The sequence below is a fragment of the Erpetoichthys calabaricus genome, chromosome 4, assembly GCF_900747795.2.
Source record: "Erpetoichthys calabaricus chromosome 4, fErpCal1.3, whole genome shotgun sequence".
In the NCBI taxonomy this organism is placed as follows: Eukaryota; Metazoa; Chordata; class Cladistia; order Polypteriformes; family Polypteridae; genus Erpetoichthys; species Erpetoichthys calabaricus.
The window spans coordinates 33,007,131-33,029,905 of record NC_041397.2 but is presented as its reverse complement, the minus strand read 5'-3'; the positions used below and the strand labels follow the sequence as shown (position 1 = coordinate 33,029,905).

The 22,775-nt window shown below is 39.8% G+C and overlaps 1 protein-coding gene across 1 annotated transcript in view; it reads left to right on the top strand.

Annotated features, from left to right (window-relative positions):
• Nucleotides 1–15,219, top strand: part of kl (klotho) — a 105,720-nt gene extending 90,501 nt beyond the window's left edge. Inside the window, exon 5 of the mRNA XM_028799314.2 lies at nucleotides 14,421–15,219. Coding sequence (XP_028655147.1) covers nucleotides 14,421–14,761 — 341 coding nt within the window. The 3' untranslated portion in view covers nucleotides 14,762–15,219. The remainder of the gene's footprint in view (nucleotides 1–14,420) is intronic.
• Nucleotides 15,220–22,775: the final 7,556 nt, after the last annotated feature.

Here is a 22,775-nt window from a genome sequence, read left to right as displayed (position 1 = left end):
CATTTTTCATTCCCGCATTCCTGGGAATGAAACTGCTGTAATTCCTGGGAAAACGTGAACGGCCAAGCTTGCATATATAGCGTGTAAAAGTGTAAAAATCGATCAAGAAATAGAGTTATAGCTGAAAATAATTAAGGTGGCGCCATTGCTGCAGCTTGCACTTCATCAGACAACAGCTTTGAACAGCAACTTGAAATTGCAATGCGTCAGTCTGTTGTATCCGCATTATCTGTGCCAAGAAACTTGCCATCACAGAATGATGACAAGAAACTGGATGCATCAGTAAAAGCTGAAATGGCGGTGTTTCAGCGCAATGGCAAGCGCGGGTGTTGTTTAGAACAAGTGTATCAGTATCTGATGATTGTGCCGCCTACTTCAGTGGAGGCAGAGCGTGCTTTCTCTGTGGCTGGCGTACTTCTGCACGAAGGTGAGCTCTCGCATGGACAACCACATGCTGGGCACGTTAATAATAATAATAATAATTCATAACATTTATATAGCGCTTTTCTCAGTACTCAAAGCGCTATCCACACAGGGAGGAACCGGGAAGCGAACCAATAATCTTCCACAGTCTCCTTACTGCAAAGCAGCAGCACTACCACTGCGCCACCTGTGAGGATGTTGTGCTTTCTACGCTCTTATTACCACAACTAAAGATACATGTACTTATATGACAGCATGAACTGCTTGTAGATAAGGTTAGGCTTTTATTTGTGTCAACATATTGCAGTAGTTTTATTAAAAATAAGTGTCGGTCGTTCAAAAACCGTTCACATGTGAGATGCCCGAGATTCCCGGGAATGAAATGCAGGATTCCCGAATTCCCGGGAATGGATAAACCTGTCCGGGAATAGATTCCCTAATTATAACTGCAGGGAACAGTGTTACTTGGCCACTAACCGTACCACGACCCTGCCTGACTGCATTGTCTGTGTTTAGGAGAGTGGCAGATCCCGCTACAATAAATAACCCTGCTGTTCCTGTTTCAAGCTGAATAAAGTTGGTTTTGCTAAAGTACTGAGACTCAGTCTCATGTTTTGGGGTGCAAGAGTGGGACTCACATGTCACACCATTGGCTTGTGTACATGGCCACTGGCCATCTTGGGAAGGACCCTAGCTTCAATCAGTTGATAGTTTTATGAAAGTGAAAGCAGATGATGTTGCTTCTGACTGCAAGTGAGTGGTGTGAGGCAGTGGTGCTGGCGTAAATGTGTGGGTAGTGAATGTGGCAGAGAAAAGCTCATTGGAGCCACGTGGAAGGAGCAGTAAGGATCAGAATGGTGTCAGTGGCGGTGCAGGGTGGGTGAGGAAGGAGATAGCCACTGTGATTCGCAATGTATTGAGCTACCAGCACCAATAATTATTAAATGTAAGCTGAATAACACATAAAAAATACATAAAATGCAGATCTGTCAACACATTATGATACAGTACAACTACCAAAGGAGAGTACAAAAAGATATCTCAACATCAAAGGTAGAAATGCAGGTACATATTCAGTCAGTCAGTCATTATCCAACCCGCTATATCCCAACACAGGGTCACGGGGGTCTGCTGGAGCCAATCCCAGGGTGCAAGGCAGGAACAAACCCCGGGCAGGGCGCTAGCCCACTGCAGGACACACACACACACACCAAGCACACACTAGGGACAATTTAGAATCCCCAATGCACTTAACCTGCATGTCTTTGGACTGTGGGAGGAAACCGGAGCACCCGGAGGAAACCCACACAGACACGGGGAGAACATGCAAACTCCACGCACGGAGGACCTGGGAAGCGAACCCAGGTCTCTTTACTGCGAGGCAGCAGTGTTACCACTGTGCCACCGTGTTGCCCTGTACATATTCATGAATTTCCAAATTTTGATCAATTAGAAAAGTGCTACATTTTATTGTACATAAACAACAATATTTATAGTAATGACAACTACTCCAAAATAGCAAATTCATGTAAATCTCAGAAATTCCATCCCAAAAAATAATTAATTGGTTTACTTAAAAGGGCTCTAGCCTTCAAAATTTAGGGAGAACTGAAAAGTACAAGCTGCACATTAACAAAGGTATGCTGAGAAAACTGCGGAGTCCCAGGGCTCGTCCAAGAAACAACGAAATAGGTGAGCAGTGCCAGTCACAAAAATAACATTCACATGCTTCAAGAAGCATTATTTTTCTAAGCAAGAAACTGCATTTGAGCCTGTGAGGAGAACACATGTTTAAGGGAAGAGATGTGCTTTTATTGTGGCAGCCTGGGACATCTGTATGTAGGTTGACCCAATCTACAAATAAAAGTAGGCAATTATAGTCAAATCCTCTCAGAAAACTCTCTACTGGTGCCTGTAAAGATTCTGCTCGGATTGTTTCTGGGGTGCCAGCAAATTGTATCAAAAAAACCAGGAGATGCACACTAAAGACCACAAAAAAGGGTCAGTGCTGGGATTCAAAAATAGCAACCAAAATCAGAGCATGAGACAAAAATCAAAGTTTAAAGGTCAAAACCGAACAACACTCTCAACTAGTCTTCAGGTATCCACAGATCGGATAACAAACAGAACTCCCAGCCAACTTTATATTCCATCGCACCTTTAAGGCTAAGCCCCTAGGGATGGGTACCCAAAATGGTGGCAATCGTAAGTCCTAAAACGTCAAAGACATTATAAAAATAATTTAAATAATTTTTACACAACTCCTAAACTATTAGAAAAACTGAACAAATAATGTAAGGAAAATAATCCTTGACCTCAAAAACCCATATTCAAGTACAAGATTGTCCCACTTAACTATCAAAAATGAACAAAAATCTAAGAGCAAAACTAAATCTAAAACTAAAGCTAAATAGAACTTTCTATTGTTGGTACTGGAGTGCTTGAAGTTCTGACTCCTTCCCTTAAACTCCAAGTAGCTGCATCACACCATGAATCCCTTTGTTATCCAAAGCTATCTGTCTTGATTAATTTTGAGTTTCTCCAGGCTTAAGAAGTGCAATCCTCCATTGATTGAAAAGTTGCAGTGTGTTTTTTCAAATTGTTTACCTAACATTATTCCACCATTACAACAGTGCCTAACTGTAGAGATATTACCAGCCTAATAAATAACTTCAATAGATGACTTTAAAGAGAAATAAATGATTGTAGAGAAAAGCCAAGCAAAATGACACCTTTTATTGGCTAACTAAAAAGATTACAATATGCAAGCTTTCGAGGCAACTCAGGCCCCATCTTCAGGCAAGATGTAATCCCTAATCCCACCCTATTGATATTGCTCTATTAGTGCACTGTAACCTAAATGGAAAATATATGTGCTTTGTTGACGCGAGTCTGAAGCTACAAAAGAGTGAAGGCAAATTCTGCTTCTTTCTTGTTCAGTTTTGGGTTGATTAATGTCTTTGTTTTTAATGTAATTTTTTTGTGGTTGCTGGCATTTTGTTGATGATAATCGTGTCTGATGCTAGCTGTGTGGGCTAACAGTGCTGCGGCCTGTGGTGTTACCATACCTTTGTTGGCTGCATAAAAGCAGTCTGTGAGCAACTAGTTCAATAGTCTTGAGCTAAGCGGTAATTCCAAGGCACAAAGCTCCACTCCGAACCAACTTGTGACTCAGAAGCAGCTCATTACCTGACATGCTGCTGCTAACAACCTTATGAACTTGAAAATTTGATAGTGTTTCTCTGTCCTTCAAAAACCACCTAAAGAGATAACTGGCAGATGATCGGAGGAACTGAGACTTCATGATTTGTTTTGGTAACAGTACAATTCTGAATTTGTTAACTCTTATAAGTCAGGTCACAAGGATGTGATATGGTAACATCAGAAGCTGTGTGTTTCAGACTCTTAAAACCTGCCTAGACAGTCCTCATCCAATTTAGAGTATTATGTTGTGACTCACTGCGACCTTGAATGCTGAAAACCCTATATGGAATTAGTTTTGCTAGACATTTGAAAGGTCTAATGTTGGTGATTCATCTGCAATAAATTTACAAAAATAGCTTGAATGATGTTAATAGTCATGGTATACAGTATGGTAAAGTAGAATCTATTAACACATTTCTTTTGAAGTTGTTACTCACACTGAAGGATTATTTTTCTTTACTGAAGCAGATTGCTGCCTTGTAACCCATCCACACCTGCCTTCTTGAACTAGTAAAACATAAACAGTAATAGACAGTGATTCCTTTTACATAAATCAATTGAATTGTTCTCTCAGATTTAATAAAGTTCATCTTGCTTGATGATACTGGCTGCCTGGGGTGAGGCCATCTCTTGGCAGGTCAGAGAAGATCCTGGCCTGTTTTGTGGGACTTTTCGGAAGCCTTACATCCCCTTTTTGCCATGTTTGTATCACATTTTCACAACAATATTAGATAACAGAATTACCATATATACTCACATACAAGTCGGGTGTTGAAACCCGAAAAATCGATCATAAAATCAGACCCCGACTTATATGCCCGTTCAAAATTGCGACCCTTGAATTTTTTTTTTTTTACATCTTCTTGCCTCTTCCAATCTTGCATCAGTTTCTCAGACACATCGAATTTTGTTACAGCAGCACAGTTAGCAATTTCTTTCGTTACTTCAATGATGTTTGATTTAAAACCAGCTTCATATTTTCTTCTGATCGAACGCTCCATCGTAGATAAGGGATGCTCGTACAATAAAGGTGTATGAGGGTATGAGATACAAAAAACACAAATCAGTGCAAACTTCACTTCTGAATAGTTTGGGTAGTACCGTGTGGTCACGTAGGCACAATACATAGAAATAAAGGCAGTGTGCTCCGTGGTTACTCTCTAAGGTGGGTGTTAGCATATCATAATCTCTTGGACCAATAGTGTGAGTTTTCCGTATTCGACTTATACGACCGACGTTATAAAATACCAGAAATTATACGGTAAAATCAAGTCCCGACTTGTCCGCGAGTATATACGGTAGCCCTGCACTCTAAAACCTATAAATGTTTTCATTAATATTTTAGAATCTACATTGTCTGGTGAATGGATGGAAAAAGCCAGGCATATTTATATCAATAAAAAGACAAAACAGGTAGAAAACATGTTTGTTTTCTTTTAAATTACCACCCTAAATGTAAATGTAATACACATGTGGGCCTGGTAAAGAAAAAGTAAGTGTAAAGCCCAAAGGTTAAAATCGCAAAATAAATAAAAAATGTTGTTATAGGAGATTTAATTGCCATCTTCCCATTTTGGCAGTGTGTTCTGTAATCAACACCCCATGTCTAATTGCTGGACAGACAATTGGAAGCTAATAAGAGAACTTTTATGTATTTAAGAACATCATAAATCTGGGGATCCTGCCCCAGTATACCTAAAGCGGCCACTAAGTTTTGCTTTCCAAATTTAAGGAAGGTGTGTGATATATAAATATCGCCAGATCTTATCATAATGCAGAGTGTCAGGTGAGCCAAAAGACCTTGTCATCTATTGTCACTGCTGTTTCTATGGATATGTATGTGTACACAACATCCTTTATCATACCTGTTATCTGTCTTTACATCCAGAAAGAGAGCATTGTGATCAAGAAAGGATGTACGGATAGAGCATTGTGGAACCAACCAAAGACAAAATTTAGGTTCCATGTGTATTTGCTTTAGTTACAGGTTAACTTTGTTTTCATACTGAACTCCAGAGAGAGAGATAAGAGATCACAACTGGAGAAATCCCATACTGGACTCTAAACAAATCCCAATCATATTATGTGATATCATCTACTGTTAACTTCTGCTCCATACTTGTACATTTTTTATTTTTATAATGTATTGAGGGTATGTTCTGTTCTGTGTACAGTAATCCCTCCTTGATCGCGGGGGTTGTGTTCCAGAACCCCCCGCGAAAGGTGAAAATCCGCAAAGTAAAAACCATATGGTTATTTTTATATATTTTAAGCCCTTATAAACTCTCCCACACTATTATAAACATTTCCCGCACAATTATACAGCATAAACCCTTTGTATTCTCTTAAATATTAGGTAAGATTCGTTGAAATTATGTACGTATGTAAACACACTGTTTATATACAGTAAAACCTAAATATTATTTTAAACATATCAAGCGTCTCCAATATTACATATGTTACATGTTATGTTACAGCCATTACGACAGACAGGCCACCAGCAACAAATACATACAATGCAAGAAAAATTGTATACAGTAAAATGTGTGTACAGTGACACTAAATTATGTACATGTAATAAGTACTGTACGTAGAAAATTAATTATGGTTACTCACCAACAATGACACGACGACTTGTCCGATAACGATGAGTTTAATTTTACTGCACAACAAAGGAGAGCGTTACAGCTCTTCTAAAGCAGCCTCTGCAGGTGAATGTGTAGCACCGCCGCTGTTCTTCTTCTGGCAGTCTTCAATCCAAATCCCTAAAGCAGATTCCATCCAGACTACCACCTTATTACATCCACTTACAACTCGTTTTGCGCCCTGGTTAAAGGACACTGCGGCCGTAGATCTTATATGCTTTTCCTCCTTTTTAAATAAAATGAATCGTGGACTCATTGATGCCGTAATGGCGTCCTACAGTGGTGTAGCTGTTCCCTGCCTTCAACATATCCAAAGAGCAAAAAAGTTAACTCTTTACACAGCGAAACACGTTGATGCTAAATGAGCAAGACGAGACTTCCTGGTTAACGCAGCGGAATCAAATTCGGCGCTCTGTTGCTGAGCCAATCAGCACACAGGAACTTAATTTAACTGCGTGCTCTGATTGGGTAGCTTCTCAGCCATCCTCCAATAGCATCCCTTGTATGAAATCAACTGGGCAAACCAACTGAGGAAGCATGTACCAGAAGTAAAAAGACCCATTGTCCGCAGAAACCCGCGAAGCAGTGAAAAATCTGCGTTATATATTTAGATATGCTTACATATAAAATCCGCGATAGAGTGAAGCCGCGAAAGTCGAAGCGCGATATAGCGAGGGATTACTGTATTGTATTGTATTGACCCCCTTCTTTTTGACACCCATTGCACGCCCAACTGACCTGGAAAGGGGTCTCTCTTTGAACTGCCTTTCAAGGTTTCTTCCATTTTTTCCCTACTAAGGTTTTTTTGGGAGTTTTTCCTTGTCTTCTTCGGCTGGGGGGCTGTCAAGAGGCAGGGCCTGTTAAAGCCCATTGCACCACTTCTTGTGAGCTTCTGGGCTATACAAAAATAAATTCTATTGTATTGTATTGTATTGTATTGTATTGTATTGTATTGTATTGTATTGTATTGTATTGTATTGTACTAATCAGCTCTTCCTTTTCTCGTACTAAAAATCCTGCATTTGCAAAGGCAGGGTCAGAAAGTGTGGCTTAGTAGCCGATTCTTTGGACTGTAAACCACAAGGTTGCTGGTTCATAACGTGCCAATCACTCTCTGTGTGACTCTGTGAAGGTCAACTCAGTGACCTGACCTCTAACTTTTACACGATATGAGTGACAAAGTGCTTAGTTTGACTGCCAAAGCTTTGATGATGGGCGGTGATTCTCCATAGAAAGGGTCTCAAAGACACTCAGAAGTGCAAGAGATTGTAGCAACAAAAAAAAAGTTTAAGAAACTGTGCTAAAAACAGTTGAGAAAATAAACGCACAAAAATGTGATGAAGACAAAAGTAAGTGAGTTGGTGAAAACACAAAGATAAACAAGGGCAAGGCATAGCATGACTCGTAGCAGACAGACATTACAGTCCTCCCTCATTTGTTTGTGTTTATAGCTCTTGGCTCATAAATGTTTTTTGTCAAGTTTGGATGTTGTCACTAGCGAGCCCATCTCTGTTTCCCATCAGCAGGCTCGTCTAATTCGCTAACACTGTTGTCAAGCTGCACAAGCAGTGAAGAAGAGGTGAAGGTTGAAGTGAGAACAAGCCAAGGGTCTTGTGCCTTCCTGATGTGGGGAGCTCCTACTTCTGTTGCTAGCCAAGTCTTTTATGCATAAGCCTCTAATCATTCCGTGTTTTCATTTTGGATGGTAGAGTTTCCTGGGAACCTTGAAGTTATATTAACTTTAATTAGTTCTGTATGGCTCGTACGGGAACGTTACACCAGGGCATAACATCAAAACAACTCTTTTGTGTTCATGTGGGCGCAGGGCGATTTTTTATTTTTTTCTTTATTAAATCTTTTCCAGACTGTCGTTGCCATTGCTGACACTCATTGATTTTTTTGCTCCATGCCTGCATTTAATTTTGCTCCGGTGCCAGCCGCCAATTCCTTATGGAATTCTTTCTTGCTTGTTTCAGTGCTAACTGTTGTTTTGTGGAATCTATTTGCAAATAATTCCTGTGGCTTTCTGCTATATCCAGACACAATGAATTAAAAAGCTTTAAAAACAAACAAACAATTACAAAATGTGTGTTTTTGTTGAACTAAAAAATAAAGCTAAATGTAATATAAATACTTTTAAAAATGTCAGGTCTTTAATGGGGAGCAGATGTTAATAAAGCTTGTAAAGGAAGGGCTCCGATTTTTGGCTTGGAGACTGTTTGAGTGGCTTGATTATGTCAGTCCGTGGAAGAGGGTTCAGTCCCTGGCACAGCTGCCACCCGTGTGGAGACTGCACGTTACCGCATGCTCAAGGGTTCTCTTTCCTCCGACATCACAAAGGCAGATTGGCTCAGGGAGATGAAAGGTGTGGGTGTCAGTAAGTGTGCCCCGTTACGGGTGGGTTTACTTTCCCGTCTTAGTTTCTATTTTATTCCCAGCTCATTGAAACTGAGATAGTGGGTTCAGAAAATTGAAAGAAGGTTTGAGGAAGTGCTTACAACTGTGCTGGGCACGTAAACAAATGTGCAATATAAATAAAACATATTATTATTAAATTAAAGAAATGAGCTTTACATGAAATGCCATCTATTAATAATACTTTGAGAACTACTCTACTGTCAACTTGGGACTTTGGGGTTTATGGGACGAGTTCAATCAAGTATTCACTGTTCTGTGTTATAGTGGAACAAATGTGAGCTGGTGGTGTAGTGATTAGCTCTGTTGACTCACAGCTCCGGACCACTGGGTTCAGATCTTGTCGCGGTTCCTCTCCGTATGAGGTTTGCATGTTTTCCATATGCTTTTTCTCTTGGTACTCCATTTTGCCCTCACATCCCAAACATATACATTGTTGAGTCTACAGTGGCATCTATGAATGAATGTGTGGGTGTGCCCAAGTACAGAATGTCTTACATTGGACTGGCACACAATCCACGGTGGACTGTTGCCTTGCACCCAGCATTTTATTGAACTGAGTGGGTTAAGAAAATGAGTGGGTGGATGAAATAATAGAAGTGATTTGATGTTGTTGGTGTTATAGATTTCTGCAGCAGCAGGCACATGACCCATGAACCTCTAGACTGCCGAGTTAATTCTTAGCTCTTATACACTATGTGACTCTGAGCCAGCAAGTAACTTCACCTGCTCCAATTGTAAAAAATGCATGTGAACCGTTTCCCAATTTTATAAATCACCTTGGATAATAATAATAATAATAATAATAATAATAATAATAATAATAATAATAATAATAATAATAATAATAATGCCACTTAACTGTGCAGAACACAAAGTGATAGACAGCTAGTGTTGCAGTGTTCTGAATATTTTCTTCCGATTTACTTCCTCCTTAAGTTTGTCATGTTTTGGACCTTACACTGTGTGATCATTAGGGACCTGGACAGGATAAAAACAAATGAAGTGAACCACCAACTGGAACCCCGTTTATTGAAGGGGTGGTAGGAAACTCCTTCCTCGAGTTCACTGTCAGTAGTGTGGCTTCTGCTCACAAAAGCCGTCATACCCCTGGCTGAAGATGGAGGGCAGCTTTTTGGTCAAACAGTTGAGTGAAGCGGGGGCAGTGAGCTTTCTCACTATGGAGAGGTCAGACATGAATGTTAAACTCCTGATGGAGACGCAGCTTCATAGTTGTTCCCCTAAGAACACCAGTTGGGCATACTGGAAATGCTGATTGATGGCTACATTTGTGACAATAAAAAACTGTTCTGAGGTGGGAACGGCGTGGAACTTGTGCGGTGTAGAAAATAGTATTCATGTTGCAAGGTTTGAAACTTGACAGAACACCTTATGAGAAGGATGAAGGAGATATTGTGGACTCATCAGTATTGACATCCAGACAGTGTACAGATGCAGTTTATTACGATGTGTGGAATACAAGTCAAGGAAGGTTAAGCTTAATTTACATAATGCACTAGTGGGGCTGCACCTGGAGTACTGGGTATAGTTTTGGTGTTCATATTATAAAAAAGCCAAAGTAGTGCTAGAGAAGTCCAGAGAAGACCGACTGGACTGATTCCAGGTCTAAGAGATCTGATCTATGAGGAGAAATGGAAGGACTTGAAAATTTTCAGTATAAGCAAACAGAGATTTCATAGGTGATCAAAGTGTTTAATATTATAAAGTGAATTATACAGTGGAGGTTAGGTGGATTGGCGATTCTACATTGGCCCTAGTGTGTGCTTGGTGTGTGGGTGTGTTTGTGTGTGTCCTGCGATGGGTTGGCACCCTGCCCAGGGTTGTTTCCTGCCTTGTGCCCTGTGTTGGCTGGGATTGGCTCCAGCAGACCCCCGTGACCCTGTGTTCGGATTCAGCGGGTTGGAAAATGGATGGATGGATGGATTATACAGTGGATTACTTTAAAATAAATTCTTCACCAAGAACATGGACACATGGTTGGAAACACAAGGGTAGATGTCCCAGAATTGTTGTAATGTTTTTCTTCACACAAAGAACCACAGACACATAGAATAACTTACAAAGCACTGTGATAGACTGTAGGACTTTAGGGACCATCAAAGCTCAACTTGATATTATTTTGGACAATGTAGGTGAATAAGATGTTTGAGCTTGTTGGGCTGAATGGATTGTTCTTTGTCACAATTGTTGAACTCTTTGGCTCCTTTCATAAAGGAGGCTTTTCAATAAATATCATTGTAACTTTGCTAAAATAATAATTAGAGGTAACTGATATGGAGAAGTTTTCACATGTGTCCCTAGCATGCATATATGGAGATGGGAATGACCTAAAGAAACAACATAAAAAAAAGTACAGGAATAATTCTTCACCGCAGGTTAATTGATCAAGAACCTGTGGCTGTGAGCCGTGTTGGGGAAAGTAACTTGGTTATATTACTTATTCCTTACAAAAAAACAAGTTACTTAGTATAAAATGCAATTAATGTGTTACAAACAGGGAGTTACTTTTGCTTTACATTTTCTTCTTTTGTATGAAAGACTGCACATTTCACTGCCTGCATTTATCTATATAAAATGACAAGATATCAGCGTCCATGCCTGCATATAATGTCATCCGGCACTCACAAGAAGGCTGAAGTGTCCGATAAACAAAAGTAAACAAGACGTACAAAGACAGAGGGACGTAAGGGCTAGCATATCCAGTGAGCAGAGGTTCATAATGCATGACGTGATTGAAAAAGTTGGACTTATCATTGTACCTGTCTTAATAAACTGGTGTTTCACTGTGCTAGTTCGTTACCAATTCCCAAGTCCATACTGCATATGAACCTTCATGAAACCAACCAGAAAAACTGGCAAATTTGATAAGGACGTCTAGTCTTCCATATGCTGTGAAGTAAATATATTTTCTGCTGCGATGGCTCCCTGTGACTCTAAACTGGGCTGATTCCCTTTACCCCTTACACATGCAGGATTAAATGTATACTTAGAACTTTTATTGAGTTCATTTCACTATATGACACACCATGCACGTATTTAACCTCCTTCTTCACTAGCTGTCACAAGACATGCAGATCACACGCATGTGCGTGATGTTACACCGACAGCAGCAGGAAACGTCTTAAAAAGACAATACTTCAGCAAAATAACGCAGTATTTTTCTTTTTTTTTGGAGAGGCGGGAATACATTTTTGTGGTAAAGCAGTAATGCACATCTGTTTTTCTTTTTTAAGTAATGCAGGTATTTTGACTTCAATAAATTAAATGTTCCATGAGGTTACTCGTTATTTTAAAAAATAATTTGACTATGTAACGCAAATTACTTGTAATAAGTTATGTCTAACTCTGGCTGAGAGTGAACTAGTTGGTGGAAAACACTATTATGAAGGAGAGTAATCCTGAAATTAAGGACAGAACATCTTCAAATATCCATGAACCCTAGCTAAACTGTTAATACTATTCAGAGGTTTCCTTTACGGGATTCAGATTTTGGTGACCATAAACTACTAATCAAGAATAGAACTAAATACGGTGGAAGTACAGGATTAAAAATTTCCATCTGTCCAATTTCTTTACATACATAATCCAAATTGGGATTACAGGAAGACAGAGCCTGTGGTGACCACATATGGTGCCACCCTGGCACATTGTTCCAGTCCACTGCACAGCAATTATGTACCCACCCTCACTTACTCACAAAAAGCCAGTTTAGTTTCACCAATTCACCAAACCTGCATGATGTTATAAGTTTCTAGATCTACCCATGAAATAAGAATGATCTTTTAAAGTTAAATTATTTTCTGGAAGTTGCAAAAATTTACATTGCAAACGCAAGGCAAACTTTAAAAAAACAATCCATGTAGAAATTTTGATGATAGAAGTGATAGTCATTTGTCTAAACTGAAATGGCAAAACCCTTCGCTCATTCAGTGATTGTTTCATTTATTTCAGTCTATGAAAATCTGTTTTTGATTTTTTTTACCCTATCTACAATATAACCAAAACTTAGATGAGCTCCTCATGCATAAGTCACACTTAGACAAGATGGCCACCATAATGTCACACATTGATAAGCAATAAAAGCTGCCTCCTCAAAAACAGCTGTCACAAAAAAGAAAACGGGTGACGTCCAAAACACGCCCAAAATATCAAAACACAAACCAAAGAATTATATCAAATTTAATATGTAGATAATCATGCAGCTCGACATAACAATAAAAACATAAGAAAGTGACTTCCGAACCTGACAGACAACTTTGAGATGTGGTAGCAAAACTGGAGTCTGAATCAAGAAGGAGATTATTCCGACTGTGTTAGTTAAAAGCAGGTCTTCACTTCCATGACGGCTTACATAAAATGAGATGAACGGACTGTCTGAAGAAGTTCTCAGAGTTAGTGAACGGATTAGACTGTCACTCAGTCTGTCGGGGGGGGTGAGGCAGCAGCATCAATTGCTGTGCCAATCTGTATACTGCAAGCCGATTTCTGTCCCATTTGGCATTGACATCTATTGGAATGTGTTTTGTAATGCATATATTAATAAAATAAAATGCAGTTTTCGTTCTAACAGAGGGTGCACTGCAAACATTAGCACTGCTATGGAGAATCTTATAGCAAGTTCCATATAATTTCAGCAACTGAGAAAAAGGAAAGCTTGAACAGAAAAATATAGCAAATAAAACTAAAAGAAGTACTATACTAATCTATTTTGAGTCTTTTAAACATTCTGGTGGTCTGACTTCAGAATGACAGGAAGGAATTAATTGCGTTAAGCAAATGACATTTATAGCTATAAAGGGGCATCAATGGCCTCCCAAGGCCTGAATCTGAGACCCTTGTGGTCATACCACGAGCTACTTTCATCCTGGAATGGTTGTGTCAAGAACGATACCCTTGAGTGAGGGTGTTGCTGGTGATGTAAGCATTACAGACTGCCTGTGTGAATCCATTTCAAGTGCTAGACCAAAAGTTCTCAATTTATCATGGATAGAACTGGCTAGTTGATCGATAATCTGAATTGATACTATGTGATATTGACAGACATACTGTACATACACACACAGTACATACTGAATGGGACAGAAAGAACGGCATCCCACACAAAGGATTACGGAATCAGATAGAGATAAAGCAGAAGACAGACCAACCAGGCAGATAGACTGAATGTCAGAGCACAACATGTAATGCAAACATCACAGTTAACAGTAAGCAAGCTGTGGCAAAAGTTTCAGACTGTCAAAAATTCCTGTTCCCAAAATAACTGAGATTATGAGTTTTTTTTGTGATTTTTCCTCACTTTTTGGACTCTAATGGCTCCGTTTTAGATAGCCAAGGTATAAATGATGTCATAAACCAGTCCCCCTCCACCATCTTGACAGAAGACCGCAAGCACAAAATGGCACTGTTACAACATCACCAAGGGAACAATACAAATTTATTAAAAAAAAAAAAATGTACCAAACATAATCCTTGAGATTCCTGACACAAACCTGCTTAGTCTCACTGTGGGTCTCATTGGACCACAGCCTAACCTGGCAGCAGTGGACTCAAGATGGGCAAAAGCTCTGGTGAGAACAACAACCCATTGCCAGGCATTTGAATTTTAATAGAAGTCTTTGAAAAATAAAAAATCCATTAATTTTGAATTAGAAAGCATCTTACAGAACTGTCCAAAACGTCTTTTCTCATTTGTTTTTACTTTTTGTTTTTCAGCCTATCTCCTAGATGGCGTCAATCTTCAGGGGTACTTCGCGTACGCCTTCAGTGATCAAGCCGATCCTGGCTTTGGACTGTACGGCTACATCCACGATGAGTACTATGAAAAATTAACTTTGGGTTATTACAGAAGCATCATTGATCAGAATGGCTTTCCTGCCTCGTCATTTGTTCAGCAGAAATGCGCATCAGAGCAAGAGTCATGTCGCATCTGTGCTTTACTTCTGACACACAGATCTCTTTTGGCAATGTCACTGGTTGGGGTTGGTTTTACGCTAACTACTACATTTACTATTTGCTACCTGAGGAGACTGGCTAGGAGGTACCACCGTGCTTGACGGGAGCTGAAGATAAAACAAACATGGGGGTTGAGTGAATGAGCTCATCTTTGCCATGTGACACTACCCTTGCCTTTTATTTTGCTGTCCTCGGCTACCCAATTGCAACATTCCTGCTTTTTTCTGTTTGCACAATCTAATCGGTGTAATTCTGAAATTCTATAGCTATTGTACACTTGTCTCAGGTATTAACGATGCATTTTTCTTTTCTTTTTTTACTATAAAAATTTAAATATTTATTTATGAAGATCATAGCTTGTAAATAATGACACAAATTTCTAAGACTTGTGGAAAGTGGTGTAAAACCTAGTGTAGGTGACTTGTTTAAGAAACATGACAAACTCTGAGCAACGGCCTCATTAACACGTTCCAGATGCGTACTTCATTGGTGCTAGCACTTTCATGAGAGGGATCTGATATTTGCGTCGTTTCATGGCGGCTCTATGGGGCTGTCAACAATTATCCCCACTTTTATAATCATTTTGTTTGGGCTGGCTGTACAGAGATGCTGTGTGTCTGTGGTCACAGTGGTCAAGTTTTGACCTTGATCAGTCAGTTTCTAAAATAAACATGGACACCCCACTCTCTGTTTGTACCAAAGAAGAGCAGCTAGCAGTGATGCACTGTGTTTGGGCTGAAATCCTCATCGGTTCATTAGAATCACGGTATGGATTCGCTCAGTGTTGTTATCAGTAGTGAATGGGGGTTGGTGTCTTGGTGTTTAACGCCTATCCACTCATTTTTGAACTTCTCAGTTCATTCACAAATACTCCCTCCGTGATAAAACACTGTCAACATACTATGCCAAAAGCCTTCTGTGGAGTTGGGTTCTTGGTACCCTTCAGCCCAAATAAAAAAGGCCCGTCTTCGCTGCTCTTCTTTGATGCAACAGAGTGGCCATGTTTACTCCTAGAAAACAACAACAGAAATTGACTGATTTTACCACTGTGACTACTAGTGCTGGGCAGTATGACCAAAATTCTATATCACAGTATTTTTCAAAATGATACCGGTTTCACGGTATTTGACAGTATTTTTTTTCCCATGCATGAGTGGATGTTAACCACATTTTCCACTGCAATTTCTGCAGTAGACTGGCTAAGAATGACCTATTCCACTGTCATGAGAATTGTATATTGTACAAAAAACATTTTAATGTGCACACACGTATTAATATAGGTTTGTATGACCCCATAAAGTGATAGTTTTCAAGGGGGTGGCACTAATGAAGAGAAGGAATCACACTGCATGACAGCTGCAGTCAAAATATAGAACCTTTTTATTGAACAAATTTTGCAAACAACTTAAACTATAATTTTGACAACATGTTTTCAACCATCCAAAGACGCATTTAGACTTAGTAAAATATCCAGAGGTGCTTGTCAAAAGTTGTATTGCACTGAACATGTCTTAGAAAAGGAATAAATAGTAAATATTTTTTGTAAACCAACTACACTTTGTTAATGTTTCCAATCTCTGTACACCGACACGTTAGCTGTATGGATTGTAATGGCGCTGGTTATCTCGATCCACCGCTTGCTGTTTTTGTCGTATGCAGTACCTCTGGCAAGCGCATCTACAAGTGACGTCTGACTCGAGTGTCCTCCAGCTTTTTCAGTTTTACCCGAGGACGTGTAGGGTGCCAATCTTAGTTCCATACATTCATGGTACACCAAAGCATGTTTGTGGCTAAGGTTGTGCAGCAAATTGCTCGTGTTGTTGCATCCAGCAACAATTTTAGCTAGCATTTGCAGTAAATAGTTGTTTGGTCCAAATCCGACCTTTTAAAACCAAAGTATCTCCAGACAACAGACACGGCTCCTTTTTTCAGCAAAAATTCTTCTGTGTCATCACGTTCAACTTTATCATCTGCTACAGCTTCAGTTTCAGAATGTTCTCTGTCCATTTTCACCATTCAATACCTCCACTAATGCATGTACTCCGTTGCATGTGTGTTTAGCGGTGTAGCAGTGAAAAAGGTCCCCCCTTAAACAGTTTCCCGCTGCACCACGTTCCAAACATTGTTTAGGCTATTTAAACTCGTATTGCGTTATAAGAAAAATCCATATCATAACAAAAATAAAAAACGGTGTTCGGTATGAACCGGTATACTGCCCAGCACTAGTGACTACCAGACACTCCATGTTTCTACATCTGCACATGGAAATCTGTACAGCCAACCTAAACCAAATTAGTGGATAATTAAGACCCTTAAATAGTGCATAAAACGTCTCAAAGTAGTTGATGCATTTGAGACATAAGCAAATACGCAGATGTGGCACAGGCCAGCCACCAGTGTGGCAGAGAGGGGATGATGTGTTCTCCTTCAAATCTCGACTCAGTGCTACAGTATTTTGGAGGAGTTAGGTGGATATAACAGGCAAACTTGTTAGGCTGAATGGTCTGTCCTTGTCAAAATTGTATAAAAGTTTTTAGAATTATTGTGGAGAAACTGATGAATAGCAGAGCCAAAGATTAGGCAACAACACGTATGAGCATTTATGTTACTGTAACTTTTACAGTTTCTTCCATTCTGTGTCTTTTTCACTGATGCTACAGCATGCAGCTCTACAGAAGTATATCAGGGCCACAGTGAAGAAGACAAAAATATAGAAATGGCAACTTGATTTTGTGATAAAAGTGGAAATTTCTACTATAATCTGGAGAGAAGTTAAGCAAAATGACCCCTTTTATTGGCAAACTAGAAAGATTACAATATGTAAGCTTTTGAGGCAACTCAGGCCCCTTCTTCAGGCAAGATGTAGCATTTTGCTTAACTTCTCACCACATCCATAATGGCTCACACGACACAACACCCTAGTACTTCTATAATCTGAAAATTTCAACTTTAATATTGTAGTTAATGTCATGGTGAAAGTTGAAATGTCAAAATGAAGTGTGATCACATGACTTGCACCCTTGTGACATGAGGAGACAGAAGAAAATACCATCTTTAAAAATGAACGTGACAGCACACCCAGCTCTGATCATGGATGAGTTTAAACAATTTTGTTGAGTTATAAATTGATCTATTTGTATGGAATGATTACAATGAAAATTAATAAAATAAAAAAAAAACAAAAAAACAACAATTAAAGGTGGGTTGGGGTTAGTTATACGTCATTTTAAACGGTTAAAACTGCGCACTGTTTCCTCAAGATTCCCTCCCACAATTCCAAGTGCTGAATTACAGTAATGTGTAGAAGAAACTCCATTTACCTACAAAACAATCACTGTGATTTCTTCACAGAAACGGTGGATATGTTGATCTATTCCAAATGTTGATTTTCGGTGCCTCTGTCTGCACATAATTGTTCCGGTCATCTTCTCAAGCTTGAAACTGTCAGGATAAAGCAGATGACAGCAGCTTTTGGACCTTTATTAGTGGGGCACAATGCAGCTGTGAACTGCAGTATGACATGGCTTCAATTTATTACAAGTGTCCTTATGCCACAGCACATTTGGGCCTTGGAGGTGACAGCACCTTCTTCTTCAGCGGTTTCACCGTACCTCGTGTGACTTGACACCCTCTTTGGATTGCTTGCTGGTGTAATCAAAAATATCCTTGTATTTGTCCTTGTGAGAGTAAGAGTCAATAAAATTAACTACAAGATTAAAGTCAAAATTTTGAGAGTCACAAAATTAACAAGATTGAAATTTAAATTGCAATAGTCAGAAAATTAACTACAAGATTGAAGTTGAAATTTCAAGATTCACAAAATAATCGAGATTTTGAATGTCACAAAGATTAACTAAGATTGTAGGCGACATTTTGCGAGTCATGAAATTAAGTACAAGACTGTTGTCAAAATGTCAAGATACACAAAATAAATTGTAATATTTTGAGAGTCACAAAATTAAAGTACGAGACTGTAGTCAAAAAGAATCACAAAATTAGCAATGAGATTGAATTCAAATTTTTTAGTCATGAAACTGTGAAATTAAAGTCAAAATCTTGATTTGAATCATGAAATAGAGATTCTCTTTCTTCGTATTCGTATTTTATTTTCATTATTTCTTCCCTGTGGCCCTAATACGCTTTTGTGTGGCTCCATTTGTTAGTTATAATTGAGTCCTTTTAATAAAATGAAAAAAATGTGATGCCCTCTGGTGGTAATCTGGCAAAACTGCTCTGTCCTTGACCCAGATGTTCTTTTCTTGTTTCATGGTCCATTATGTTTCAAGTGTATGTGCTTGTCAAACAAACTTATGCACTTGTTAGGGAAAACTCTTGAGCTGCTCATACGATTCTATACATTGCATTATTGCCTGAGTCTTTTATAAAATCTAGTAGGGACTCTTGTGAGACACCCCAGACCCAGAGCAACACTAGGGAAGCCCACATGAAATTAATTAAAAGCAATGTAGTAACACAAAAATAAAAACACAAAGCAGGTGAACTGGAAGCAGTATCATAACACAATAAAAGTCTTTGTCACCTTGGATTTACTAACACAAACTCACCGAGGAACTCAAAGCTGAAAGTAGCTTTTGGGCTGGTAGCCATTCCAGGTTGATGGTCATATACTGTAAATGCTCCTGTATATGGAAGGTCCAACTTGTGATGAGTCAGTAAGATGGCCTAACCTACACAATGAACATAAAAGAACAAAATGTCATTGAAAAACACAAGTTAGGGGATCTAGACAAGAAAATATCCAAATCAATGAATATTCCTTGGCATCCAGTTAGATGAATCATTAAGAACTGGAAAGAGTACGGCACTGCTGTAACTCTGCCTAGAGCAGGCCGGTCACAAAAACTGAGTGATTGTGCAAGAAGAAAATGACTGATGGATGCCACCAAGAGACCTTTGAGAACTCTGAAGGAGTTACAAGCTACAGTGGATCATACAGGAGTGATGGTGCAGACAACAACTGTTGAATGGGTGCCTTGCCAGTCAAGGCTTTATGGGAGAGTGACAAAGAGAAAATCACTGTTACAAAAATGCAGAAGGTTTACTAGAAGGCACATGGAGGCCTCTGAAGTCTGCTGGAGGAAGATTCAAAGCAACGAAGAGACCAAAACTGAGCTTCTTGGTCATCAGAATAAATGCCATTTTTGAACACTGCACATTATTAAAAACACACCTTCCCTACCGTAAAGCATGGTGGTGGCAGCACCAGGCTGTGGAAGGCTTATGAGAGTAAAATTAATGTAACAAAATATGAGGAAATGACGGAGGAAAACCACATGCACTCTGCAAGAAACCTGCGCCTTAGGGTAAGATATGATTTCCAGCAAGAAAACAACCCCATGGATAAAGCAAAAGCTACACAGCAATGGCTTTAAAACAACAATGTGAACGTCCTGAAGTGTAGATCTCAGTTCAATTGAGAATCTGTGGTTGGACTTAACAAGGTGTAACACTTAGGTGTGTTCAAGGGTTGTGCGGGCACTGTAGTCCTCAATGGACTGAGGGTACTTGTGTGTTATAACACCACCACAGGCACAGGCATTCATTTATTTACAAAACAAAAACAAGACTATGTAAAATTTGATTAATTACTTTTGAAACATTACTTCTGTCGCGAAATTCCTAATGTCGTTATGTATAACATTAAAAGGGTCATCGCTGTTGGAGGTTCTACCCACAAGTGAATGCAGAAGTGCTATCTGGGTCATAACACGTGAGTACCAGACTGAGTTTAATACAGTGCATCCGGAAAGTATTCACAGCACATCACTTTTTCCACATTTTGTTATGTTACAGCCTTATTCCAAAATGGATTAATTTCATTTTTTTCCTCAGAATTCTACACACAATACCCCATAATGACGTGAAAAAAGTTTACTTGAGGTTTTTGCAAATTTATTAAAAATAAAACAATTGAGAAAGCACATGTACATAAGTATTCACAGCCTTTGCCATGAAGCTCGAAATTGAGCTCAGGTGCATCCTGTTTCCCCTGATCATCCTTGAGATGTTTCTGCAGCTTAATTGGAGTCCACCTGTGGTAAATTCAGTTGATTGGACATGATTTGGAAAGGCACACACCTGTCTATATAAGGTCCCACAGTTGACAATTCATGTCAGAGCACAAACCAAGCATGAAGTCAAAGGAATTGTCTGTAGACCTCCGAGACAGGATTGTCTCGAGGCACATATCTGGGGAAGGTTACAGAAAAATTTCTGCTGCCTTGAAGGTCCCAATGAGCACAGTGGCCTCCATCATCCATAAGTGGAAGAAGTTCGAACCACCAGAACTCTTCCTAGAGCTGGCCGGCCATCTAAACTGAGCGATCGGGGTAGAAGGGCCTTAGTCAGGGAGGTGACCAAGAACCTGATGGTCAATCTGCCAGAGCTCCAGAGGTCCTCTGTGGAGAGAGGAGAACCTTCCAGAAGCAAAACCATCTCTGCAGCAATCCACCAATCAGGCCTGTATGGTAGAGTGGCCAGACGGAAGCCACTCCTTAGTAAAAGGCACATGGCAGCCCGCCTGGAGTTTGCCAAAAGGCACCTGAAGGACTCTCAGACCATGAGAAAGAAAATTCTCTGGTCTGATGAGACAAAGATTGAACTCTTTGGTGTGAATGCCAGGCGTCACATTTGGAGGATACCAGGCACCGCTCATCACCAGGCCAATACCATCCCTACAGTGAAGCATGGTGGTGGCAGCATCATGCTGTGGGGATGTTTTTCAGTGGCAGCGACTGGGAGACTAGTCAGGATAAAGAGAAAGATGACTGCAGCAATGTACAGAGAAATCCTGGATGAATACCTGCTCCAGAGCGCTCTTGACCTCCGACTGGGGCGACGGTTCATCTTTCAGCAGGACACGACCCTAAGCACACAGCCAAGATATCAAAGGAGTGGCTTCAGGACAACTCTGCGAATGTCCTTGAGTGGCCCAGCCAGAGCCCAGACTTGAGTCTGATTGAACATCTCTGGAGAGATCTTAAAATGGCTGTGCACCGACGCTTCCCATCCAACCTGATGGAGCTTGAGAGGTGCTGCAAAGAGGAATGGGCGAAACTGGCCAAGGATAGGTGTGCCAAGCTCGTGGCATCATATTCAACAAGACTTGAGGCTGGAATTGCTGCCAAAGGTGCATCGACAAAGTATTGAGCAAAGGCTGTGAATACTTATGTACATGGGATTTCTCAGTTTTTTTATTTTTAATAAATTTGCAAAAACCTCAAGTAAACTTTTTTCACGTTGTCATTATGGGGTGTTGTGTGTAGAATTCTGAGGAAAAAAATGAATTTAATCCATTTTGGAATAAGGCTGTAACATAACAAAATGTGGAAAAAGTGATGCGCTGTGAATACTTTCCGGATGCACTGTAGGTGGGTTCTAGAACCTTCTCAATCCATTTCAGGGTAGTCGGGGCCATCTCACCAGGACTGGGCAAACGACTGAAAACAGGACTGGACAGGACAGATATAAGCGCACACACAAACCAAATTCAGTTTGCAATTCTCAATTAATATATCTAAAACAAATAATTTTTGAATAGAATTCCTTCTTTTGTAGACCATGCCTGGCCATTAATGTAATTTTAATGAAATGGAACTTGCAAAGCTATTCGGTTATTGCAAATATTAGGGAATAACAGAAGTGAAATGCAAACTTTATTACAGCGACTGACAACTTGGATACCAGATGAATGTGGCACTTTCATGGCAAATTAGAGGGGAATCAAATTTTCAAAGTCCCAAAGAGGGATACTTGTGTAGCGTCTATGCCCACTCATAAAGCCTCATTTGTTTAACGCCTCCCTTCATCATCATCATCGGGGTCAGGACATAAAAAAAACTCACAAATACACAGGAATACACACGGTGCTTGAAGCATAACAAACAAATGGCAGTATACTGTCTGGTTTTGCGTGCTTCGTGGTCCACCTTGCGATGCTCTTTCTAATCAACTCCCCCTGAAGAGTTTTGTGCGCGCTGTTTCAAATGGATCGGCACGACGTTTGCGGCACTACAAAACTTTATTAGACGTGTGGCCAGTTAAAACTCCAGTACGTTAGTATTTTTCAGTTATTTACACATGGCGTGAATTGAC